Source organism: Onychostruthus taczanowskii, unplaced genomic scaffold (assembly GCF_017590055.1).
Source record: "Onychostruthus taczanowskii isolate IOZ18803 unplaced genomic scaffold, ASM1759005v1 scaffold1, whole genome shotgun sequence".
In the NCBI taxonomy this organism is placed as follows: Eukaryota; Metazoa; Chordata; class Aves; order Passeriformes; family Passeridae; genus Onychostruthus; species Onychostruthus taczanowskii.
This window is the reverse complement of record NW_024496525.1, coordinates 17,788,726-17,815,707: the sequence shown is the minus strand read 5'-3', so window position 1 is coordinate 17,815,707 and position 26,982 is coordinate 17,788,726. Positions and strand designations below refer to the sequence as shown.

At 49.0% G+C, this 26,982-nt stretch overlaps 1 protein-coding gene across 1 annotated transcript; it reads right to left on the bottom strand.

The window, feature by feature from the left end:
* Nucleotides 1–2,616: 2,616 nt before the first annotated feature.
* VSX2 (visual system homeobox 2) lies at nucleotides 2,617–23,893 on the bottom strand. The gene is made up of 5 exons (XM_041400655.1): nucleotides 23,455–23,893; nucleotides 22,201–22,285; nucleotides 19,239–19,362; nucleotides 3,964–4,144; nucleotides 2,617–2,995 (listed from the first exon to the last, which is right to left on the bottom strand). The coding sequence occupies exons 1-5, from the start codon at nucleotides 23,891–23,893 to the stop codon at nucleotides 2,664–2,666; spliced, it is 1,161 nt and encodes a 386-aa protein (XP_041256589.1). The 3' UTR covers nucleotides 2,617–2,663.
* Nucleotides 23,894–26,982: the final 3,089 nt, after the last annotated feature.

Genomic DNA, 26,982 nt, shown 5'->3' with positions numbered 1-26,982 from the left:
GGAGATGCCTTAGTTTTGGGCTGAAATTCTTTTGTAAGGCTATGGTGAAGATATATTTGATATATCAGACTTTTTTTTTTCCCTGTGAGTCATGGAATGCATTGGATGGAATGTAGCGTTCTAACCACAGCTGTGAGCAGAAGCATCCATTTTGAAACAAGCAGATGTTGCAGCTGCTGTGTTCCAGTGAGAAGCTTGAACAGAGAGATGAGAGAGAGGAACCTTGCCCAGGAATAGAAAAAAGAAAACCTCTGTTCCCAGAGATGGATGAAAAGAACTTTTGCTTTTATACTGGAACAGCTCCTCCTTAAAATAATACCCCATAAGTTGACATGGCCCATGAATGCAGCTGTGGGAAGGCTGCAAGAGATGGGAGGGACTTCACAATTGCGAATTTCTGGGCGGCTGCTGTATGTGGAAATTAAAAACCACAAGAGAACTGTTTCTTGTGGAGAAGTCTCCATGGCATGGCAAGAGAGTCTCCTCTCCCTAAGAGAACTGAAGAAAGACTGTTTTAGAGGTTGCAAACTGACTTAAAATCCCAGGTTTTGTCTCTTTATGTTTTCAGTGGGAGAGAAAAGCGGGTATGGGGGGAGGAGAAGTGTCCTGAAGGTTTATTCTTATTTTCTTTTTATATTTTTCTTTTAATTCTGTTAATAAAGTTTTCTTTATACCCTTTAAAGTTTTGAGCCTGTTTTGCCCTCCTCCTAATACATCTCGCAGCAGGAAATTAGTAAATTCTAGTGGGTGCATTGGTGTTTGGCCAGCACTAAACCCACTACACTGGTGACCCAGAATAGGCTTCCGTTGCTCTCGAATTGGAGCTCACCTAGCTGTAAGTCCCGTGGGTGCCCTTCCCTCTCAGCCAGCTCCCCTGCACCTGGAGTGTGTGGCTGCTGCCCCAGCTCCTCAGGCCAGCGGGGCCCTGCAGCCTGTTCCTGGCAGAGGCTGAGCCTGCCTGGAGGTCTGTCCGACTCTCTTTACACCAGGGCACCTGTGATATGGCATGACCCAAAGCACCAGGGCTGTTCTGGATGCTGAGGTGACTTGTTCTTTCACCAGTTGTATGCCGTGACTTCTGCTCCAAGTACAAGCACATCCCTTTCAGTTTTGTATTTCACTGCAGAGAGTGACCCAAGCCCCATCTCTTCGGTGCCTTGGTGGGGAGGAAAGTGCAGACCTCTGGGCTGCTTTGGATCTCTTACCTCTCTCTGGCTACAACATGACATCCAGCTCCCTCTCAGCTTTGGCTGAACTCGCCCTCCTTGAACATTGGTAACTGGACTCATACACAGGATTCCTGTTTAGTTTTATTCTTCTTCATATCTTTACAGAAAATGGCACATAAATCACAGATGCTGGATGACTAGAAGTTGTTACAGCTCCATATCTCAAACACCTCAATACTGAATTATTTTCTCACTGTATATACATTATTTACACTCCATGGGCTATCATCTAACACATCAAACGATCGGGAAACAAAGACAAACGGGTTGGATGACTGGCTTAACCTTTGATGGAAGAAAAACAGTAGCTCTGGGGAAAGGGTGCTCACAGCTGAAAGCAGGACAGAAAGGGTCACCTGGAAGTCACTGTCCTATGGCTTTCGGAGGGGGAACAGTGCTTTACTGGGATGGGAAGGTGATGGTACCATGGAGTGAGCTTGGCTGTGTGGGTCTGCGTGTGCTCCTATGGGATGTATGTACATGTTACAGGGTGTATCAGGGTGGGTGTGCATGGCTGTCATTCCCTTTAACACTCAGAGGGTGCGCTGGACAAATTTAATTCAATAAATACATTAGGTGGATGTTGTTATCTCACCTGGAATAATGTATTCAATAAATAAATTCACCATTCATCCCCTCTGCAGGGGTGTAGAATTTTGGTGTTTAGGGCAGAGTCAGACCCAGCCCTGCAGGAGCCAGTGAAATGGGCTGGGGTCAGCTCAGGGTGCCAGATGGGACCAGGGTGTCATGCCTGTGGGCTAAACCTGCCTCTCCCTGCCAAAGAGAGGGAAAACATAACTGCTCTTAAGCTGCAGTCCTATCCCAGCAGAGATGGGAGCAGGGAGAGATGGGTGGAAGGTGCAAACCACCCTAGATGGATGGTCATCATTTCATGCAAGCACTGCCATGGGCTTGTCCTGCTGCAGCCTGGGCCACAGGCAGAGGTGATGGCCAGCAGAAGGTGGCGTGTCTGCCTGGGGCACAGTGGGACAGGGCACAAGGGGAAAGGGCCTGACCAGCACTGGGCAGGGATGTGCACCAAGGAGAGAGGCATGGCAGCAGGGAATAGGCTTGCTTCAGGATGGCAAATGGGTTTTGGGGCTGCAGCAGAAGGAGAAAGCTCCAGAGCCAGTCGTGAGGCTGAAGGGACCAGAGCCTTAGTGTCATTGGTGGCAGTGATGATGTGACATTTCCCGGTCCCCCAAAAGGAAGGAGTGGGGGATGAGGAAGGCCTGGTGGGGTGGAGGAGTGAGGGGCTGGGGTATGCTCAAGGGGAGCAGGCAGTGGGCACCCCTGCCAGGCAGCCCCAAACACAGAGACCAGGGCCCCTCTCCCTGGCAGGGGTGGCCAGGGACACCTGGCAGTCCAAGGGGGAACGTGGCCCCCAGAGGACACAGTGTCTGTCGGGGCTGGCTTCTGCCACCTCTGTTCCCCCTAGATCAACTTCTCCTCCTTCTGCGATGAGTTCAACTTCTCCGTCTGTCTCTCATCCTCTGCCACTGCCGCCTCCTCCCCTGTCTCCGGCTTCCTGCCTGGGGCTGGGGTGTCCCCGGCAATGGTCCCCAGGACTTTGGTGCTGTGCTCCTGAGCTTTGGCCCTGAGGGCAGCAATGCTGTTTTCTCTCAGTTCTTCCTGGGAAATGGTGGTTTTGGGATCAGGACCCCTTTCTTCTTTGTCACCTTTGTCAAGCTTGGGCAGGGCCTGGCGCTCCACCTCTGTCTTCCTCCCCGCCTCAGCCGCTGCCTCCAGAGACTTTTTGTGCATCCCTAAAAAGAATTGTTGGTATTCGGGTTTAGAAAAGCGCCTGGGCATGGGAAAGCCATCTTGAACTGAAAACAGCAAAGATAAAGAGAGGCCAGAATTAAGGAAAAGCAGAAACCCTTGCTTCACACAGCAGTCATGGCGAGCCACTCGCTCTGGCCCCCGCACAAGGGCAGCCCAGCATCTGTGGACTGTGGCTGGTCCCAAAGGTCTATAATTACTCTCCCCTTCATTTCTCTCTGTGAACCTGAAGCTAACTTGTTCCTGTATGGAGATGAGGGTCTCAGACAGCAGCATAGCTGCCTGAGCTTCACTGAGGCTGGGGAGGGAGATCCCTCATTAGGAGGGATATTTCTATTTCTGTGTCAAACCACAACCACCCTTCTGCCTCTCTCCATTTCACACAGACAGAAGGACAGGACAGCCCATTGTCAAGATGCCAGATACTAATTTTGGGGCAGAACCAGCCTGGAAGTTCAGAAAGAGTAAAGCAAAGAGCAGGAGTGTGACAGGGTAGGTGCTACCTCCACGTCTGCACAGAAAACTGAGTGAAACTTGGGCAAAGACAGAGCATTTGGGAATCTTAGCACCCCATCCAGCATCACAGGGCTGGAGGAGTGAGACTGGGATGACCTCCTGCCTTGGACAAGGATTGGAGCCCCTGCTCCAGAGCTGGGAATGAAATATGCTTGAGCCATGGGAAGGGAAGGTTAACACCAGCCTGAGCATGTGGGCAAATTTGTGTCCCAGCCAGATTCTGCAGGTCATGATCCAAGGTCCAGCAGGAATTTGGGATGAGTGGTCAAACCCTATTGACAAGGGTTGTTGGCAGATGGAGGCATCGAGGGTGGCAGGATGGGGGGGATCTTGCCCTGCTGCTCCTCACCTATTTTCAACATGACTCTGATTTCTTCCCTGCATCCCCCTGTCTCTACCCATTTGCCATCCCCCATGAAGCTGGCTGCTCTCTTACCCAGGAGCCAAGGGGCACAGGACTCCATGATGCCATCCTTGGCAGACTTGAGTATGGATTCAGGCAGCGGGATGGAGTGACGCACCATGGCACCGTAGAGCCCGTACTCAGCCATCACACTGCTCCTGCCCCAGCACTTCTCCCTCTTCCGCCATTTGGCCCGGCGGTTCTGGAACCAAACCTGGAGCGAGCAACAAGGAGGGACATGGTTTTTGTGCATGGAGAAGGCATGCCAGGCCCCTTCCCAAGTGGGAACATGCATGTACTTCTGCAGCATGATGAAAGCAGAAGGGTGGATGTTTATCCCAAAGGCAATACAACCTCTTCCCCCTTGCAACAGACATTGGGTATCTCTCCCTCCCTCCCTTGAAGCAGTGGAGAGGGCCAAGTGTGAAAGCAGGTCCCATCCCTCTCCACAGGATGTAATTAATTTGCCATTGCAACGTCATTTTTCAACTGGCTTTTGGCTCTCGTGCCTGGGATTTTCTTTTATTATTTGCTGTGTGTCAGAGCAGCAGTACAGGGCTGCAGGCAGCAGTGCCTGCAGGGAGGGCTGGGATGGGGGCGGATGCTCAAAAGAAGGGGGAAGCTGCTCTGTGCGCTTTGCCCTGAATTCCCAGTTTGAAAAAACCCTCATCTTCTCAGAAAATTGGCAGAATAATCTTTGAGCTGTGACCTGGGGGGCAGTGAGCAGGGGGGCAGGCAGCAATGGCAGGGAGGGGGTGATACTCGCAGAAATCTATTAGTGCTCTCTCTCCGATTTCCATTCCTCTTGTCTCCCTCACCCTGCTCCCCCCCCGGTTCCCCTCCCTTCTCCCCCCGAGCAGAGGCATCAGCTTTAGATGAAAAATTGCTTGAGGTCTATTCAGAAGGAGGCAAAGGAAGAGTCAGCCCCAGGGGCAGCCCAGGCCTGATTGAAAAATAAGTTAATTTCAGTTTGAATCGATGGGCCTCAGGCACTGAAATATCACGGGAAATTAAAGCAGCTGGTCCCCAGGGAACCTCGCCATTGACCTGCGCTAATTAATGCCATGGAGTTACCAGGCCCCTCTCTGAGAGGCAGTCCCTCCCTCCCCGTGGACACCCCAAACACCTCCTCATTTAACTAATTAGACTCACAGAAAATTGGGTGTTAATTTGTTTAGGATTTTTTTTTCTTTTCTATTTTTTCCCTCCCTTTTCCGGAAAGTACACGGCAGAATGGAAATGAATGTCGGGGTCTCGCTGGCAGATGGATGCTCGGGGTCACTCCGCAATCTTCTCCGACTTGATTGCTTGATTAGGTCGTTAGCACATTAAAAAAAAAAATTGCTTGCCGTCTGGCGCTGGCCTGATGAGTGGGATGAGGCGGGAATCGCCTGGGTAATTTATCTTTTTATACTGCAAAGAATTTGATTTCAATCTGCAGATATATGGAGGTGCCTTTGACACCTGTTTAACATTACAGAGCTGACAGCTTAACCCTCTCTTGTCCCCACCACTCGTAGCTGTGGGGGAGCTCAAGCTGCCGTGGGGAGCACTGGGGGTCTGTGCCAGTACCCCAGCTCTGCCATGGGGACCATAAGACTGATGCCACTGAGTGATGTCCTGGTCTCAGGTGGCAAGGCAATATCATCTCTTCTACCTGTGCAGAGCACTGAAACCTTATGGTAGGGACAGAGCTGTAGGGTAGGCAGATGGGTGGCTTGCCAGCACTGATGACAGCCACCATTGGCCATTCCCAGGAGCCCAGCCAGCCTGCTGCCCCAGACAGCTCTGTGGAATGGGTGGGGTGATGGTCCCACTGGCTGTGATCCCAGCTTCTCCCAGCAGAAGACACTCTGTGCATGTCAGAGAGGATTTTACCAGGCAAAGGAAGGAGGCTGCTTCACCACGTCACCTCCTCTGCATGAAAACCAGCGTGATTTACACTTTCATACTGCCGATCTGTAACCCCTGGACTGCAAGGGTTGCAAATCCTCCAGGGCGTAAGCAAAGACAAAATGGAATACAACACCTCAGGAATGAAGAGCTTCCTCTCTTCACCCTCTCCTCCATGCCTGTGTGAAATATGGGTTTGCTTGGCTGTGCAGTCAGCAGGATGCTGGCAGAGGCTCTCACTCCAGGTCATGCAATCCTCCCACTCCCAGAGCACAGGGTGCAGAGCTGCAGGTGCCTCTTTACTGATGCTTTTACCACTTGCCCTTTCTCTTCCCTCCTATCCTGATGCCTCTATCATACTCCTGCCTGCCTCGTGCTCCTCTTTCTCCCTGGCTGCGTCTCAGCCTGCCCCAGCACTGCCCAGTGCCACTCAGCCTGCTACCCTGGAGCATCCCCTTTTCCATGGCAGTGTTACACAAATAGTGGAGGCAGCAGAAGCTTTGCCAGCTGGCAGCCCAATTTTGACTAGAGCTGGTAGAAAATCTTCAATCAAAAAATGCTGATTCAATCACACAGGAAAAACTGTGGCCAGCCAGTGGAAGTGTAATCAAAATTATCTATAGCTTTCTTCTGAATGCTGTATTTTAATCTCAGCTGCCTAAGACATGCAAAATCTATGCTTTAAAGCCAAATGAGAAAATCAAAATTGCATCAACATCTCAGTAAGATCATTCTGAGATTTCCAAAACCAATTTTTGTCATTTGATGGGAATTTCCTCTTGGTTTTGATTAGGAAAAATGAAAGTTTGAAATCCCAGAATGTTTAGCAGAACAGAAATCAGGAAGATTGACCATCTTGCTTTAATACTAGGAACGATATCTTCATCTGAAGCATGAAATGAAGTGAATCCAATGGTGCTCAGTACTGTGTATTGCTGGGATCAGATCCCAGTCAAGCATCTCTGTCACAAGTTCATTGTGAGAAGCATTGAGTGACGAGCTGCAGCATGGCACTGGCAGCCCTCATGCCATTTCAAATCAGCAGGATTGTCCCCTGTGCCCTGTTTTCATGATTTTGTCCTCATTCAGATGGCTCCATCAGTGGGGCTTTCATTTACGAGAAGCTCTCAGTGATTTCTTCAAATGTATCGACGTGTTACCAAAATTTTCACATGCCTTGATTCTGAGCTGAATTGCACGGTGATTTTGGTAACTCAGAGCTATTTTCAGCTGTGTTGGTACACCAGTCACAACATCCAAATATGCAGTTATTTATTATTGGCACCTCACTTTTCCACATCTCTTGTGGTTTTGGTATTCTTTGGCTGTTTATTGTCCTTGCTTGGAGATATCTGCTCTACAGCTTCCTCTGACTCTGTAAGATTTGGTCTGCTTCAAACAATGTCTAAGTTTGTCCACATTTCCTCTTTCCCCTTCCCACCCAGGGACTGGCTCAGCTTTGTGAAATGCTTTACTGACATTGCTCTGTATGCTGCACCTTCTTCTCATTTATTTCCATCTGGTTCTCTGTTGCACAGCCCAGGGTATGGTGTAAAGACTCTGCTTCTGCTTCCACATCTCCTGGGCAGTGGTGAAACCTTCTGATTAATTTTAGACTGAAGCATGTTTGTGCAAAGTTGTCATGATGTGATGTGCAGAGGTGTATTTTGGACCAATGTGTTACACCCCAAAAAGTTTCACACCTCTATTTTCACACAAACACCCTTTGTGAAAACTGGTAATCTTGCTCCAGGAAGCCTATTCTCCAAAAACAGACAACAGGGAAAAGTGGACAGGTTTGTCTTGCAGTATTGCAAAAAGTGGGAATATTTCTAACTTTAACCATCACCTAATACTCACCTCCAGTGCCCACTGCCCAAAGCAATAGAAGTTCAGGCACTCTGTACTTAACTATAGGGTTGCAAGGGTTTTGGAGTGGGAATTTTGGAGTCAAGACTGGCAAGGATAATCTCAACAATTTTCTCCTCTGAATCACAAATGACAACTGATACTTCTTCAGATTATTATGATGTAGAAGAGCAAATTGTAGGAGGAGAAATCTCTCATTTTGCAAGGGGACATAAGACTTGACACATCCTTGTTATCCACATTCATCATATTAGTTTGTTTACCAAATCAGTGTCTGAAACATTGTCTGCTGAAGAGAGAAATCTCCCTGAGGTTAGCCATAATTCAGAAATCTGAATTAGTGAAAGGATATTTTAAAACATCTGTGGTATTCCTATGTATTGTTTCTGGTTTTTTTCAACCTAAAATTTTCCATGGGTAACACTCATTTTCTTGGCAGCTACTTTCCAAGCTAGGGTAAAAAGACAGGAAAATTTATATGGGAATTTTTTTCTTATTAATATAAAAAATATATATTTTCCCTGCCCAAGCATTCCTCATCTATTAAAGGAAAATTCCAGGCTTGTTAATTGTGCGATTTTCCTTCAACAAATCCTGCCTTTGATACAGCATTCCAACAGGGCATTTCAAGGAGCGATGTTTATGGAGCCCCAGCCGGTGCCAGCCCCGAGCAGCACGAGCTGAGTGTCCGCTAGATGGCCACAGGCAGATGCACCTGCGGACACACGGACACGGACACACGGACACACAGCCCGCCTCTGCCAGGCTGCGGGGAGCAGCGCACGCAGCTGTTGGCAAAGCAGCCCCGAAAGCGAGGGGCGGAACCCCAGGAGCCCCGGAGCCACGCGGAGACCGTGTCCCCAGCACACGGACAGGCAGGTGTGTGTCCTCTGTCTGTCACTTCCACACCTGAAGCACTCTGGGGGGGTCGAGCCAACACCTCCAGCTGCCCTCCGCATCCACGGCCCTGTTGCTGTCTCAGTACCCAGCTTCTGCCAGCAAATACACCTCTCCCTTGCTACCTCCTCCCTCTCCAACGCAAGATTTAACAATGACAGTGCTCAAAATTAAAACTTCCTCTGAGAAAACAGTGCTGTCCTCATCCTCATATCAGGCAGGACCTGTAGCCCTGGCTAGGTTCAATCTGAAGATGTGAACACTGCAAAGAGTGGCCTCATATCTTGCCTGGAGCATGTCCCCACCCATTCCCACGAGAGCATGAGGTCTGACTGTGCCCTGGTGCTTCCTCAAATCCCTCTGGTTTAGCAATCACTACAGAAAAGCTTCCTGACTGCTGGTGGAGACGGCACCACTTGTATAAGCCTGGAAACAGTTTATTGCTGTCTTTTCAAATGTAACGTCAAAGTTATTGGTGCTGTTTATGGTGACATCACTTTCTATGGCTGGTGTAAAGTGGTTATGAAGTTAAATGAGAGCAGTAAAGGGTGCACATGGGCTGCATGGCTGATCAAAGGGCTCATCATCCCTCTTCTTGCTAAACACTGGGAAAGAGCTTGCTGAACTCACTTTAGGAAGGGCTATTCCTGTACACAACACAGCAAGCTCCCTTCCTGATAAAAGCTGGAGTTGTGTCCGACTCACTTGGCTAACAGGTCCAAACAGGGATACAAGATGAGCTGTGAGACAGCGCTCATCCCTCTTGGGTGCATCATGCTTGGGTCTCCTCTAAGCTAGAAGAGTAACAGGGCATTCATTGAATACAGGCTTCATGGGCACCCAGCAAAACTGTACATGATGCTACCGTGCCACCAGTCCTGTGGGCTAGTCCTGTCTCTGAATCCCGCTCTTAAAAGCACTACATGGGCCAAGAATAATTATTTGTTACAATTTATCTGACTTTTGCAACTGAAGCTATAAAATCCCTCTTCACTAGGAAACATGTCTTAAACTGTGTTCCCTTGGTATATTTTCACCTGGCCTCATGTGGCAACATGTTTTTTTACTTCCTGTAACATTTCAAAAGCAAAGAGCTTCATTTGCTGCAGGGATCCCATCTTCCCCAAGGAAAAACAAGTGTGCACACGATGTGCAGGGTCAGTTCAGTGAGATCAGGGGGTCAGCACACACTCAGTCTGTGTGTGCATCACATCTGCACAGCAAATGCATCTCTGAGACATTGACTCCACCATGGCCACACTGTGATTCCAACTGACCAGTAGCTTAGCTGGCATTACAAAATAGGCTTCCATATACTGGGACCTGGCAGATCAACACTCAAATCCCTCTTTTCCTAACATGCTGAGTGAAAAACAAGAAAAACATCAGGACCATAGATGCATGATAGTCACAAGAAAGCTGACAAGGGTGCAGTCATCATCTTAATCCACAGAAACCCAGGGAGACATCTGTCATTGTCAAACAATGATAGTGCACATCCATCCTTTAGGTGATCACAGTACCTGACTCCATTATCCAAGCTGCTATCCTGCCTGAATGATTTCATTTTGCCTTCTTTTCCCCCACTAACACTGCTCTGCAGGTCCTCTAGCATAGAGGAAACCTTAGCATAGATCTTCATAAACATCTGTAAGTAATGCACAGTAATCATGCAGGGACACACCACATTATCACTTTCATGCTAGAGAAGGTGAGTCAGGACAGTCAGAGGAGAAATGTCACATCCCCTTTGCAATGCCTTTGAATGGGTCCTGAAATCAGACCATGGGATGCCAGCATTCCTCTGAGGCTGTGGAGCACTGCCTGTGCTCTGGGACTGCCCCCTGCATGCCAGCATCAGCTCCCTGGGGCCCTGCTCTTCTTCAGCAGACACTGAGCACAGGGCAAAGGTGCTCTCTGACCCTCTCCAGAAAAAAAACATAGGCACCAGAGGCTGTGCACCAGCAAGAGATGGTGTCTGCAGTACTACTGGTGCCCACTGCTCCCTGAGACAAGGCTCAAGCGTTACGTGCATGGGGACAGCCTGCAAAGGGGTACAGCACATGCTTACCAATGCACTGCACCCTTGAAGCATGGAAGCATTAGCTGGAAGATATCTATACAAACATGACATTTTATAAAATGCTGTAAGATCTAATCAGTTTCCCTGTTCCAGCTTGGGTGGGCCTTCAGCACTCTACTCCTACCCTGTGTCTGCTCCTGGCTCTACTTTTTCCTCAGCTCTGTGTACTCTTAACCTTCTTTGGGTAATTCACAACTCCAGGGGTTTTCACATGGCATCTTCCAGCTGCAGAGAACTGATTCTCCAGGCTCTGGCTACTGCTGGCACCTGTGGCTGACACCACCAGCTCGGGCACAGCACAGCTGGTGGTGTGACCCACAGAGCTGGTGACACGCGGGCTGGCCAGGAGCGCTGCTCGTGCAGGACAGCACACCTGAGCTCACCAGCACAGTCCCAGGTGTCCCAGGCCAGGACCCTCCCTTAGCTGTCACTTGGACACTGAGCCTTGATCTCAGTCATGGTCATCATATAAGCTGAAGAAGTTGATCCAGTGAAATAACAAATGGCAGCACTTGTAGTGACAGTGATGGGGCACTCTGATTTGGGATACTGTGAAGGGACCCAGAGATATTAGAAAGATGTGGTGGACATAAAGCAAGTTGTCTAGGAATGGACATCACTGGCACAGCTGGCTGTGAGCAGTGTCTGGCACAGTTATTTGTCATGCATGTTCACGTGGATGGGATGGCTAGATCCTTCCAAGAATTTGTTTTTCTCACAGACACTCACAGTTCAGCCCTCCCTCTGGATGAGCCAAGCAGTGTCTTTAGAAAGGAAAGAGTAGCACAGTGAGAAAGTATTTTGCCATGTGGATCCCAAAGCTGCAGGTGAACAGAGCTGCCCAGAGGCACGGCAGGGTGGGCAGCCTGTCTGGGCTGGCCTGCCCGAGGAGCACAGGATGCTTATCCACGCTGCAGCAGGCCAGCTGCAGCAGCCAGGCACGAGTCAGTCACTAGGTTACTTCTAGCCATAACCCCTGTGGTTATGAGCGTGCAACATGCACGGCATGAGCATTTCTATAACTCACAGAAAAGTGACCAGCTACAAGCAATGCCTGGCTTGCATTCCCCTGCTACAATTTTGAGGAGAAAGCTGCAGCTGAAACCTCTAATAACTATGTGGCAGCCATAGCTTCAACTCTGCCTTTGCTCAGACATTTGGGAGCCTACCAGATACCTGCTGAGAGAGAAAGTAGGGAGCAAATGTAATTCTCACGCCAGGCAGGTTCTAAACGGAACACATCTCACTGCTGCTCCAGGACAGCAACAATCAGGGCAGACAGAAGAGCACCTAATACTTTTTCACAGCCTCCAATAAAGCACCCTCTGGAAGGCATCTTGTTGTAAGATACTGTAGAAACAGTTTGTTTCAGAGCTCAGTTCCTCTTTTCTGCTTCACAGAAGGACCTGCCAGTCTCATGCACATGGAGACTGAGGTTCTTGGTATGTCTGCTGAGGACTGGACTGCTCTGCAGTGCCTGGGAAAAACCTGGCTCACAGAACACCCACAGAGAAGGGCAATGAAAAGGAGAGCAGGTTTGTGCTTCCAGAGAAGAATCAGAAGACTTGTTGAGATCTATCAGGGTAAAAGAAAAACACTACAGAGAGAAATAGATCCATTAAGAAATAAAGGGGAGAGTAAATTAACTGAGTGTCTAAAATGCCTGTGTTATTGAACTGTTAGAAAAATCTCTATTCAAAGCCAGGAAAGGAGGAAAACTTTGTAATAAGGGGTCATTAAAGGAAAACATGAATGCAACCATCAGCTGTTCCCTCTGCCAGGCGTCATAAGGCTGGAGAGGAATTAACTACTGAAATTGCTGGGATGACCAATTATTTTTAAAAATCAGATGTGAAAAACTGCAGTGGTATCAGAGGAGAGAAAAGGAAGTTCATAATTAAGTGAAGAAGTGAACACAAGTGTTCCCAGCACAGGGATTCGGGATAGTATTTCCAGAAAAGCTAAAGTGACCTAGGAACTGCAAGCCTAATCTAACTCAGAGAAGTGTTAGCCTTAAACCACTGTTGTTAAGAAAATGGGGGATGAGTGCGGGGAAGAGCTGTCACAGCCTGGCATCATGCCTGCAGAGCCATTCCTGATTCTATTGGATATGATGGGGAAAGCCTTTACCAAGGCACTCCAGAGAAATGGGCTTCAGCATGTTTTGTTGCCCGCCTGTCTTTCCTCTCACAGGGAACTCGTGTGACCCAATGCTGAAGGTGTCAGATCCTTGCTGATAGTGTCTCCAAACCATGGAGAGAACAAGCAGAGTCACTGTAAAGGGCCCTGTTTTCCTCCCAGTTCTGTGGAGAAGCACACCAAATTCCCAGTCCCTTATCCTGGGACAGCCATAAACATCTTGCAAGAACAGAGCAGAAGGCAAGAAGAGGCAAGTTTGGTTTTATTTGTTTTTCTGTTTAATTTAGAAAATTGATCAGTGGCTAAAGCAACTCAGGGACTGAACATAGAGGGATAAAGCAGTACCTGGGTAAAGAAAATATTCATAACTCTATACCTTCACCTCTCCACCAGAAAGACCTTTTAAAACTGCACCTAGCAGCCCCAGCTGTAGCAGGGTAAAATCTCACAAGATAAGCAGGCAAACTGCATGGTCTAGCAACAAGCAGGAGAGCCCCCACCTCATTAAGCTAAAGTGTCATTCCCAGCCCTCCATTTTCCTTCTTTTCTTCTACCACAGTTTCTTTCTCTGTCCAAAAGCATGTAGTGTAAGACTTTTCAGACAAGAATCCCTTTGGAAAGGCTTGCCTGGGCCCCTGCTCTTGCCCATCACCCAGCCCCTCTGTTTGCAGTTCTGGTAATTAACTTGTAAACGAAGTTCTAGCACATGGGCTGAAAACAGGCCATAGATAAAGGGTAATGAAAACAATCCATTAGAGAAAGGGCCAAATTAAACAACTCTTAATTGAAAAATGGAAATGAATATGAATTTAGATCAACTAAACAAGCATGTTATTGAAGAGGCAGAAAAGTGGATGAACTCCTAACATACCAATTAAAGACATGGAGGCAGAGATGCACCATATGCCATGAGAAAAACTCATAATAATATTCTCAGTAAGCCACTAAGTTTGATTAGTTTTATTATTCTCACTTGTACACTTTCTACATTTCTAGAAGCATAGGGGAAGTTTATGACACTTATCTGGTATCACAGAGTCATGGCTTGCCCCAGTGCTCATGAATTATTGGCAAAGGTAGCCAGCACTAGCTGCTCAACTCCATTTCATGATTAACTGCTTGCAGGGCTCTTAAAACGTGTATATATTTTGAAATGGTTGGCTCACACAACAGCAACACTTTTGGCTGGTCCTTCACCTTGGTAATCTACCTCCAACAACCCTAACCACTGTGGCACTTTCCTTCCAGCTACGTGGTCCCTGTGAATGTGCGAGGAACCCACTGGCAGTGTGCCTCATGCTGGCCTTGCTCTGTGCTACGTGTGAGAGTCACCCAACATTTTAACAAAAGTAGACAGGTCCTCACTTCTTAGAGTAATAGTGATAAGCTTAGAAAATCCACAAGCACCACTTTCTGCAGCACCAAGTAATGCTTTGGAGGCCACTCCAGGCACACATTCAGGAAAGGTCACCAGCTGCATGGAGCAGTCACAGCATTCCATACGCACACCGTGGGATTCAGACTACACCTCAGCACTCTGCAACAGGCAGGAAAATCTGGCAGGACAGGGAGAAGCCACGGCTGCTAAAGGTGAATAAAACTAATGTTTCCTTCATGCGTTCTATCATTTTTCTTGAGGGGACTCCGTGGGTTCACTCCTGAGCATTCAGTGCAGTACAGGTTCCTCAGGCCCTGTCAGATTATGTTCATCTCTAAACAGAGAACCTTTTAGCAAAACTGAAGGAAGGAAAGCCTCTGTCCTTGCAAAATACTCTTGGTACTTGCTTCCCTCTCAGTGATTACTCCTCCTGATTCCTCCATCCCTGTTCAACTCCTAAAGGGCTTCCCAGTGATACCGAAATGTGTTAATCTGATAGCTAAACCAATAGTTTTTCAATTAGAGATTTAATTGACCCTGTTTTGTTTTTAGCCAAAATTGGCCTCTTAGCTGCCTGACAAAGCTTGCTGGATGCACAGACAATTCCCACTCTGCACACAGCGCCAGCCTCTTCTTGGGATTCCTTTTGCTTATGTAAGCAATTTTATTTGTCCCAAAAATTGTCACCCAATAATTACCATGCAATCTTTTAACATCAAGAACTGACAATTTTTAGCAGTTTTATTACCTTTTTTAATTGATTACTTCCCTTAAAATGTGGCTCTAATGTCCCTACAATAGCAGTCAGGATCTTATTTTTTTGAAATACTGATTAATCAATTTGTTTGATCAGTAGGAAACATACTTTAAGGACAAACATACACAACCATTTCAGTAATCCCCAAATCAAACTGTTACTGAACTTTCATGTTGTAACTACTCAGTTTAAATTTTGCAACTGTTATGTATTAATAAATTCAATCTAAAATCTACATGTTACATTTAAGAGATTTGTTATGAGAAAGAGCAGTTTAAGTCAGATGTCACAGTATTTGTCTGCCTCAGGACATTTTTAATACTTCATAATGTTTATAAAGGATATACTTCCCAGGAAGTACAGGAATCTACTTACCTCTCTTGGATTTTACAGAACAGCCTGGGTTTATTCCAATACTGGCACTTCAAGTCCTATGAATATTCTTTCAAATACATTGATTTATGTGGTCTTTTTCAAGTATCTTGCAAAAGGGCCACAGTGACATCTGATGTGACTTGTGCATAGTATCTCACTATTATAAAAAATTATTTCCCGGTGCTGCCCAATGGGAGGATGCTCATTTTCCTTCCTGGAGCAGCCAGCTCAGTGTGGGAGTAAGACACACAGAGTGTTGTGTCTGCCTTGGAAAAAAAATTCACTTTCATATCCTCTTTAAATGGAGGGTTTGAATATTTTTTTCCTGGATTCAATGTTCTTTTAAACCAGTAACTTTCTTGGCCTCTGATGGCTATTTGTAGTGTTCTGCTGAAGGCTTTATCTGCAAACAGTTCCTATATATCATTCTTTCAATTGCCCTCTTTGAATTTCTCTTTCACATCAAATTTCATAGGTGATTTACTTTCTCTTTGACTAATACCTCCTGAGAAATAATTCCATGAATGAAAATAAGGGGTAGATATCAGTCTTAGGTGAGGATCCAGTGGGAAACCACATGAAATGCTGCAGAAGTCCACAACATGCGATGCTCACAGCAATATTAGAAAACACTTTCATTAATGACCTACAGGAGGGAGAGAGCATTACTGAAAGATGAGAGCAACCACAAGCTACAATGGAAATGCAAAACTATAGAGCTCCCTCAGGCAGCTGGAAACTCATCCAAGGAAAAAAAAAATGTGATGTGACATTATAAATATTATGAAGATGGGAGTAAAGATTCATTGTAAGTGTCTCTTCCAAGGGACATTAAATGATGCTAAGAGATTCAAAGCAAGATCTACTGCACTCAGGCAGTTCTGCTGCAGAACTTCTTGCCATGGGATATTAAGATATTTACATGTATTCAAAATCCCAGGAGACTGACAAAGTGCTCAGTATCACTAGATAGCTGCCCTGTGTAGCATCCACCTCCTGCCACTGTCAGAGCTGGTAGGGCTGTTTTATGCTTGTCAGCCAGAGTTAACAAATTTCCATATGAAACCCAGAACACTGAAGGGAAAATCCTGAGCATGAAATAAAATCTGTCTAAAAGAAGTTTGAAGTAATTGAATTAGATAAATGGAAATAAAGAAGGAAGCAATCAGACCAGTGCTAATCCAAGACTATTTCTGCAAAGGACCACAAGTTCAGCTGAACTGGTGTGGACACACCCAGCATGCAGCTGTAGCCATGGGGTCCCTTATCTCCAGGAAGGCTGACAGACAGGATGGGCTTCATGTAAGAACAACCACATGATTAAGAGATGAGCATGTGATTTATGAAGGATGATTTAAGGAAAGATCTTTGCAACTTACTTGAGCAATGATGAAAACTAAAAGTGACAGCCAGGAGAAGAAATATCTTGTATTTATTTAAAGAGCATGAACTTTATAGCCAAGGGGAAAGAATTAGGCTCGTAACAAAAAGGCACAAAGTTGAAAAGGAATACGAGGTAAAATATCAAGAAGAATGATCAAAGCTGGGAATCACCTTGCCATGGCTTGTCACACACAAAAAATATGGACAAGGAGATTTCATGGAAATGCGTGGTAAGGGACAACAGATTGCTGAGGTATTGGAAAGAACAGTGGTGCTCAGGACTCCTACATCAGCCTGATGCTCACCCTGGCAAGGTGCTCAACAGATGCTACAGAAATTCTGTTGTTTCTCATTATTTCCTCTTTCATGATCAGCAAAACTGTTATTCACAATCCCTTTTTTCTGGAATACGCATGCCGTTAGTTACACCTGATGTTCAGAACAGCCATACATTGGGGTGCTTCTGCTGCCCAAGTCAAACCTGATCTCAGAGCAGAGGGGTCGCAGTAAGGAGCCCTCCTAGGTTTAAAAGCTGCAATACAGGAAGAGTAAGCAGTTGTTCATTAGCCAGCTGCAGAATGACAGGGCAGACCAGTCAGTGACAGCTAAGATATTTACCTGCTATTCCATTCCAAATCAGTTAAAACACTCAGCACTAGAAGGGTGTTCCAGCTGCTGAAGCCTTACAAGCTGTGTCAGCTCTACGCTGTCTGCCACATCTCACTCCACCTCACACAGAGTGAATGCTCTCAGCTCTGGCCAGAGAAATGGGGCCTCTGGAATTCAACATTCACTGTGCCACTAGATAAATCTCTTCCTTGGAAAGGTCTTTTATAGGAAATCAAAGGAACTTCTTTCCAGCCCAGCACCAAATTGTGGCTGTGGGCAGCAATAAACTCCCAACAATCTCTCCTCTCTTGACCTGATGTCCTGCAGGATCACAAGTGGAGAAGTGACCATCCATCCATTTCACACCTCCTAAAGGCTTGTTTCTCAGAGCAAAACCCTAATGCATCAGGTAGGATTTGAGATAGTGGGCCATTATTTCTGAAGACTGGTGGAAATCCTGTTAGCACACAGGTAATCTACAAGCTGTTGGATCAGCAGGAGTCCTGCCAGGTCAATGGGATAAGAAGAACATGTTGCTTTTATAAAAATGTAGTTTTTGATTGAGCACAGGAATAAGGGTGTGAGGAGGGCTCAGGACAGAGGGGAAAAAGGCTACACTTTTGTTTCTGGAGGATCTTCCTGTCCCTGCACGGGGTCATACCTCAGCAGCTTCCAGCATCTGTGTTATCCTGCCAAGTGCCCTCTGAGCTACATTCCAAACCCACAAGGGAGCAGCCTCCTGGGCCATCTCTTCAGCAAAGAAAGAGCAGAAGCTCAAGACACAGCTTGGTGGGTGCTGGGCATGCATGAGGGATGAACAGAAGGAGGAACCAGGGAAACCAGGGCCCTCCCAACACCACATGGCACGTAGGACAACGTGTCTTGTAGAAACTACTGTGCACCAGCCACAGAGGCCAGCCCCTGCCACTGTGTGGAGAACAAGGACTGGTTAACTTCCAGCCAGACCAGAACTTCACCTGCTCAAGGCTTGGCCATTACAATCCTGTGCCTTGTGTAGAAACCTGATGGGAGTAAACCACAGAGTAAAGCAAGGCAAAAGAAGCTGCTGCAGCCCACCCTTGTGAACATCATGTTAACTCTGTCCAGAGTGCCTCTCACACTGGAAAAAGCGGCTGTTAAGTCTTCTCCAGCTTTCTGGCTGTAATGCATGCCAAAGGCTGGTCCTGGCCCAGCCCTGCAGCTCAGGCTGCTCCTTCCTGCTGGAGGACTCACCACACAGCAGTGATATTCCACACCCTCTTCTTCTACCTCCTCACAGTAGCATGACAGGACTGACATGAAGCTAAAACCTTAATGTTAAAAGCTGTTAACTTCATAAAATTTAACAGATTAACAAAAAAAATAACAAAGAATTATCCCCCAAAACTTTGAGGGACATGTCACTTGAGGAGCCAAATACAGTCAAAGTGCAGATGTGGTACAAACATCTCTCTGGCACTCACCCATCATTCCCACACTGCATCCCACCCACAGCTGTACTAGCTGCCCACGCCATCCCTGTGCATCCTTCTGTGGCCAAAGGAGCAGAGATGAGCTCTTTCCCTTCAGCAATGCCTACCCACACATGGTCTCTGGGAGGCTCTCTTCTTGCTTTTACCAAGACCTTGAAACGCTGTCGTCTTTTTTTGCCTGCCTGTTGTCCTTCTCTGATTTCAGATCCCCTCTGTTACACACCCCCCAATCACTGGTACCACACACCACGCACAGCACACGTCCACATACAAACACCAAATACAAATCTGCCAAGAATATCTGATCTGCCTGCCATCAAAAGCAGGAGAGTGGACAGCCTGGGGAAGTTTATTCAGAAAAATGTCAGCCTTCCCATGCTGCTACCTTTTCTTCAAGGAGGGATGAACATGGCTGAGAGCAGCACAATAAGGGGGTACAAGAGATACGATTACCTGTATCCTGTCTTCTGGCAACTCTGTTTTCATGGCCAACATCTCTCTAGCATATACGTCAGGATAGTGGGCCTCATTGAAGGCCTTTTCCAGCTCTTCCAGTTGATAGGATGTGAAGATTGTCCTGAGGAGAGTAAGACTCTTTGATCAAAACACAAGAAGCAGCAAAGATGATGAAGAGTCAGAAAAATGGACACTGAAAACAGTGAAACCTGGGTGACCGGCTAATACATAGCTCTTCCCCACCTCCTCTGTTTCTGTGCACAAAAGGTCAAGTGCCAGGGTGAAAGGAGAACCAGAAAATGCCAGAAGACAGCATTTTTAACAGTTACAAATCACCTTCCCTTTCAGGGACTTGCCTCTGGAGACAGTGCCTCCCCAGCAGCAAGCACCCGCAGTGATGGCAGCTGATCTTAGGCTCTGCTGCCTCCTGTGAGGATCATCACACCGAGGTGAAGCAGCATCTCCTCAGCACCCTGTCTGGAGAGGTGCTGAGCCCTTTCCCAGCTGCTGGTCCTTAGCCTCTTCAGTCTCAAAGAGCAAATAATCCTTCACCTTGAGTCTCAGTCTTTGGACGAATTCTCCAAATGTTTTCTCCACCCTAACCCACCACTTTTCACCAGTTCTTCCCCATGAGATCCAGGACCAGCTCCCTTCCTCTGCCTTTACCCTGGCTGCTTCCACTCCAGTATCTCGTTAGCTGCTCCCTGCCAGTTTGCATTAGCCCGTTATCCTTTAGAAATCCTCCTGGACTGCCCTGGGCAGGCAGCAGCCCAACCTGCCTCCACACAGCCGCTTCTCAGTTTGGGACAACCAAATTGAAAAATCAGCAGCTGGAAAGCCGAGACAGATGAAAGCCTTTCCCTAGCAGATGGATGAGAAGTCTCGGACCACTTCCACTCCCTGGGGGTTAAAACTCCCACCTTTCAACTCCTCCAGTACAGAAAGCACAATTTTTGATAAAAGCTAAAAATACTGCAATCGCAAAAAAAAAAAAAAAAAAAAAAAAAAAAAAAAAAAAAAAAAAAAAAAAAAAAAACCCCCAAAAAAAAAAACAAAACAAAAAAAGCAACCAAAAAGCCAAATCGAACAAAAAACCTCAACCAAAAAAAAAAACCAAACCAAAATAAAACAATCCTCAACCCAACAACGAATTGCAGACCTTGTGCAAAGTAAATGTGTAAATTTACCATCAACTAAAAACCATGTATCTCCCAGAAGGAAAGAGGAAATAGAGTCTTTTTCTAAAATACACCCAAATTTCAGAAAAGCCTTTCAGTTCCAGAGAGCATAAACACAAAATATCAGAAACATCCTCCGCTATACAAAATGAAAAGGATTCCACCAGATCGATAATAATACTAACAAAAGCAGGATGCAAATGCAAGGGACCTGCCTGCAATCAGACGCTTCTTTAAATTCACTCTTAAACCCATTCTCTTTTCAAACAGTTTTTCTTCAACTGTGACAAATCTGTGAACTCTAGGGAGAGCAGAGGCACACTGAATCATGTATTTTCTCTCTCTGCGACCACAGGAAAAATTATTTCAATTTTGATCCTGTTTAGATTTCAAGGATTCCCCTCCATCTTCCTCCCACAAGAGCGCGGGAGCCTGTCCAGCTCACCGGCGGGAGGGTTTCGCTGACATCCAGCTGAAGTTTTCCCTTTTTAGCTCATGTCCGGGTAGTCCCCGTCCCTTTTGCAATTCACAACCCCTTTTGTTGTTTCCATCATGCAGCTTTTTGCGGGCTATTGGCCAGTCATCTTCCAGCCCTTCCTTGGCACAATTAGAGGTCTTAACTGTTTACAACAAAATATTCAACCACAGACAAATGTTGCAGGTCTGTTTGTGTCCAGAACTGAAAACAAAACAAATCTGAATTTCGTTTCCTATCTCTCATCCAGATCGGGACCTGTATACAGTCCCAGCTGTTATCGCCCAGCAGGTCTGGGGTGCAAAGAAAATGAACTCGTACTTACTCCAGAGCGAGCACCCAAACTGAGAACATTTGCCTGGCGAGGGGTCCGGTTTTGGAAACCAGCCCTCCAGACCGAGCCTCCTGTTGCACACATAGCAGGATGTCTCCCGGGATACTCGGTCTCCTTCCACCCCGCATCCTGCTAAGCTTTCACTAGAGCGTCTTTTAATCCACCTTTCCTGCATCGTGGCAGGATTGATTTAATTATTCCTAAATCACCCTCAGTGGATGGTGTTTGGCCTTCCTTTGTCCTGGCGCTCTGGCCACAGCAATGCCAGAGCCCAGCACGGGATTTTTCGTTTCAGTTTATAAAGCGCAAGCAAACCAACTCCATTTTAACTGTGGGAGAAGTCAGGCAAAGTCTATTACCCTGACCGTGCTTATAGGAAACCAAATCCCAAAGTGGATCTTCGTTTCCTTAAACAGTTTCCCAGCCTTCTTCAGCTTCTTTGCAGGCTGTCTCTGATTCCCAACTATTTAATCTATTGGCAAAATATTTATTTTTACGTAATAAAATATTTAAATTATTGATAGGAATTCTGTCTTCCTGACAGCCAATATTAAGATTGTTGTATGTGGAGCTGAAAACGGTTTTTATTATTTCTGACAAGCTGATAATTTTCCCTTCCAAACACTGATGATCGCATTCCACCGCAGCTCATGGGCTGCACAGGATTGCGACCAGGGATACCTGGATCCGCAGCCAGAAAAAATTAAATAAAATGACACCTCTGGTCGAATCCCCCACTCCCTATCGGCACGTCCCTGTATCCGATTTATTTTGGACGGGGAGAAAGAATAAAGGCAAGGACCCACTGGAGAAGCCGCAGGGGCGCCGGGGCGCTCGGGCGGCCGGTGCCGGGAGGAATATTTTACTCCAGGCCGGAGCGGGCCGTCCCCGCCGGGCCGGCAGGGCTCGCCGGTGGCCGGTTCCCTGGGGACTGAGGCGACGGGAGCGGGCGGGGTGGCCCCGCTGTCTTACCTGTGCCGCCTCTTCTTTCGTTTCTTGCTCTGATTTAGGGAGGATTTGGACATTTTTCGGTCGCTGGAGGAGACATCCTCGGAATCTGCGGAAAGACAGGCAGCGGCTGTGGTCTGGGGTTCGCTCCCCGCCAGAGTCCTCCCGGGCAGGGCCAGGCCCGCCGGCTCCGCTCCCTCCGCCGGCTCTGGCCGAAGATTTCGTTGCGGTCGCGCCGCGGACGGGGCCCGACGCCGGCTGCTCCCCCCAGCGCGGCACCAGCGCCGCTCCCGATCCGGGGCGGGCAGCGCGGGGCGATACGCCCCAGCCAGGGAAGGCTCCGGGCCGGGACCGGGCTCTAGCTCTCGCCTCTCTCCACCAGAGTCGTTTGCTGAGGCTGCTGTTGCCTCGCTGCTAAAACGCAGAGCCCGGCGAGCCCAACAAAACCGTAGGAAAACGGGAACGCTGCAGCCCCCGCTCCGCGGCCGGGCAACGGCGACCGCCTGCCCAGCCCGGGGATCCCGAACTGCGCTCCAGATACACCGGAGCGAGGAGGGAGAAATTGAGGTTTATGGAGCTACCAGCAAAAACAAGCCCCGGGAGGAGCTGCTGCCTTCCGCCGCCCCCAGCTCCCCGGGGATGCCACGGCCCGGGGGTGTTGAGGGCAGGACGCCTCCGCCTTTGCCCAGAAGGAGCAACCGGGGCACGGATCGGGGACCCGTATTTCGATGCGCGCTCCGGTCCCACTGCTGCCCGCGGCGCCGCGCCACCTGCCCGGGCCCGTGCTGCTCGGCGGGCGGTGCTGCGGCCGGGGGCGACGAGCACGGCCCGGGACGGCCGCCGCTGCCGGAGGGAGGCCGGGAATTGCCCCCGGAGCCAGGGTTCGGCGCTGCTGCCGGCCGCTCTGAGGGACCCGAAGCGGCCGCGGAACGGGGCCTTGTAGGCAGAGTTATGGGAGGCTGCTGCCGTCTAGGAAAAGGATGCCGAAAAACCCCTAATTATCCGGCAATACGGGGTCGCGGGGGCCGCTCCGACGGGGCTCTGCGCATCCCTAGGCCGGGCCCCGGGGCCACGCCATCAGACCGCGGCCGCAGTCCCGGACGGGGAAAAATAAGGTCCCGCCCGCCCTTCTCCTCATTTTCGGGATCGAAACGAAATCTCCCTTCCACCGCCGAGCAAGTGGCCTCCCGCCGGGACACCGGGTGCGGGCGGCAGCTGGGTGCGGGCGGCGGTGCTGGTGGGGCGCAGCGGGTCCCCGGGGGCCGGGGACGTGCCTACCTGAGCTGGCCGTCTGGCTGCTGTCCAGCTGCCCGGGGGCCCGGGCCAGGGGCTGCAGGTGGACGCTCTGCGGGTCGGAGAGCACCTCTAGGAAGGTGGGCTGAGTGTAAAAGCCGGGGATGCCGCTGGCCCCCAGCAGCCCCATGCCCACGCCGCCCACCCCGGCGGGACTGAGTACGGAGCGGGCCGCCAGCAGGTGCCCGGCGGGCAGAGAGTCCAGGGCGGCCCGAGGGTGCGACGGCGGCTCCTTGTTCAAACCCAGGATCTCCTGAATGCCGAAGCCGGTGCAGCGGGGAGGGGTGGGCCCAGAGTTGGACTTGACCCCAGCAGCGGGGGGCGGCGGAGGCAGTGGCGGGGCGGCGGGGGCGGCGGCCGCGCCGTCGGGCTTGGGCTTGCCGGGCAGGCTGGGGGCCAGCGCCGCGCCCGCTTTGCCCGTCATGCTGCGGCCAGCGGTCCCTGGTGCCCGCTCCGGGAATGCCTGGGAGCCCCCGGCTCAGGCCCCTTTTATCCGCCCAGCCGGGAGCCCGAGCGGGGTCAGAGCCGCGCAGCCAATCACAGGGGCCAGCCGCGATTAGGGATGCCAAAAAGCCGGCACCGGCGGCGGCGGGGCCGCTACTCGGCGGGCTGGGGCCGGTGCCCGCCAGCGGACCGGGGCTGCCGCCCGCCCCTGCGCAAAGAAGGGCCGGCCGGCCCCGCAGGCCCCGGCCCCGCTTCGCCTCCAGCCGTGCTGGGGAGGTGGGGTTAGGAAGGGAGGGAGGGAAGGATGGAGGCATCCCTGCTTTCATAAACACGCACGGCGTGGGGCACCTGCCCTGGAGGAGAGATGCGCAAGGCTTACGTGTAGGGAAACCACGGGCGCTCTGGCTTTCTTGCTCATCCGATATTGTGAGGTAAATAAGAGGTCAGAAGAGAAATTAGGGCCCATGCAGGTAAGCTAAGAATTAAAACTGAGCAATGTTGCTTAAAAATACTGAGCTGGAAGGTTTGCACGTTGGAGAAGCGTTCAGCTTCATGCCATCAGAGGAAGTGAAACAGTTGGTTGGACTCTCTAGACACCCATGCCCATGAGCAGGGTTTCTGAACCACACAGTTTCTTGTTAACTTGCCTTTTATCATCTGTGGGCAAGGGACCACACACCTCACCCCTGCCAGCATTACCCAACCAAAGACATTAAACTAAGAGAAACCATAAGACTTTCCCTGTTCTGCTCAACCCAAGGCAGGAGCTCCACCAGCGCATGTCCTGCGACAGCGCTCAACAGCCTGCAGCAGGGCTCCTACAGCCTGCTCATGGGGACACTAATCAGCGGGACACCAAACTGGGGCTGGGGCTGCAGCTCCAGGTCAGCATGAAAAGTCCATCTTCTGCCTCAGCTTCGAGGAGAAGCAGCTCCCTATTGCTTCTCTTCTCCGTTTTGCAGGCCTCTGGGGTGGTTCATCAGGCTAAATGGCTCCAGTCTTCCCATGAAGGGGAACCTGTCCCCAGGGGAAACCTGTCCTCCTAGTCTCTGGAGAAGGCTGTCCAGTGCCAGGTGCATGGTGAAACAAGGGCAGGGACTTTCTCTGAAATTTGTGGTATCTGTCCAGGATGGCCACAAGTGTTCAGGACTGCCCAAAAGCCAAGTCCTGCATACTTTGGAAATCCTGGTTTAGAGTCTTGGCCAGCCAAAGTACTGGGGCTGCTGAAGATGCTGAAAACCATGCCTTCCCTGAGCAAACCAACTCTCCACTGTGATGGCAGCATTGCTGAGACTGTGTCATATTAAAGCAGCAAGGTAGTCATATTCCCAGCCATTATCTTAAAGAAACTCACATCTGCACAGAGATGGAAATGGTTCAGAAGAAGTGAACGAAGACTGCCAGGGCACTGGGGTGGCCAGCTGCTTTCTAAGAGACAGGAAGCTGGGAGCCAAATGTGTTAAGAGTCTTGGAGCAGGTTTCCCCCGGTCCTACCCCATCTCACTGTACCTGAGCAAGACAAGCAGAGCAGCTGTGGGCTGTAGCCAGACTCAGCCTCCAGTCCAGATCACCAGACAAATTGATGGGGATGAGGCAGCTCCAAGTTCTGGCCATGAAGTCAAGTCCTGAATGGGGGGTCCAGATCAGTAGGTACATGGCCTGGTCCAGGCATGTAGCTCAGGCAGGAGCCAGGAATGAGACCCTCAGTTTAAAAGCAGCTGCCAAGCAGAGCAGGGAGGAGCCCCTGCTGAGGGTCCCTCCAGGGCTTTGCTGACGGCTGCCAGAATCAGTGAGCTGACCTTGAGCAGCAACTTCTCTCCTAGATGATGGTGAGGTTGCACTGTACACCTTGTCAGGGACATATCAGACAATCCTACCACCTCAAACTTTGGTTGTGTCTTGTCTGCATTAGCCAATTCTTGGTTTGACCTCTGTCCCACCCCACTGGGGCTCCCCAGGTTGAATGCTTCCCCAGCATTCAACCTGGAGTTACACAAGCTGTGCCTCAGCATGACTGGTCTATTAGGGTAAAAATTCAAGCTATCATCTTATCATCTTGCCAATAAATTATTCAGAACTTTATTATGATTTCTCTAATTCTGAAGTTCTCTGTAAACTGATTCAAATTTCTCCAGCAACAGTTCCTCCCCAAGCATCTCTGAGGCAGAATGACATTGTGTGTGTTATGTGGCCCCAAGTTGCAGTCTGCAGTAAAACTAAACCCACCAGGTCTAAAGCCCTCTGAAATGTTGTAACTACCTCTGTTTGGTACCAGTATCAGTGTGAGGAGGTGCACACTGTTGTTCTGCCTAAAGAACTGCCCAGAGCTTACAGAGGGTGTGGGTATGCATGGGGGCTGCTTCTCAACTTGAGCCCATGTTCTGACAGCTCTGTGCACCACAATTTCTCCTTTTCCTTCAGACCCAGCTCTGCATCCCTGCCCAAGGACAGGGTGTGGGTCATTTGGGTGTTCTAGCCCAAGCTATACACAGAGGCCAATTTGACAAGCCCATCAGAGTTTATCAGCCTGAGGTCCACTCTACAGCATGTGTCACCTTTATCATTTTTAGCCTCCTTGACGGGTGGTTAGAAATAATTCATAAAAAGTTAATGCTCTGATCACTGTCAGGATATAAAGGTATAGAAATAGGGGCTTTGCTGATGTATACTGAAGTTTCTTATATATCAGCATTTACTTGTATTACTCAATACCTCTCTAACTAATTTCTGGCAATATTTTTACCCTGTCTTCACCAGAAAAAATTCTGGCTTTACGTAAACTTTCCTCAGCTACATGACTCAGATGGTTTCCTGGGCAGAGAAACATTAGAAACCTTGAATTCTCTCACGTTTTTCTGATCCAGCTCATCCTTTTTCCTTTTCCATAGTTTATCTGTCTTATCCTTGGGGCTGAACTTTTCCACTTCTCCCATTTGTTTGCAAATCTGTCCTTCACCCAAGCACATGTATTGGGCTGATTTGGTTCTTTCTTCAGTCTTAGCTTTACTTCAGCCTTCTCCTGTGTCCTGGAAAACTTGAATCCCAGGAGCAATGTTTGTTCTTAACCCC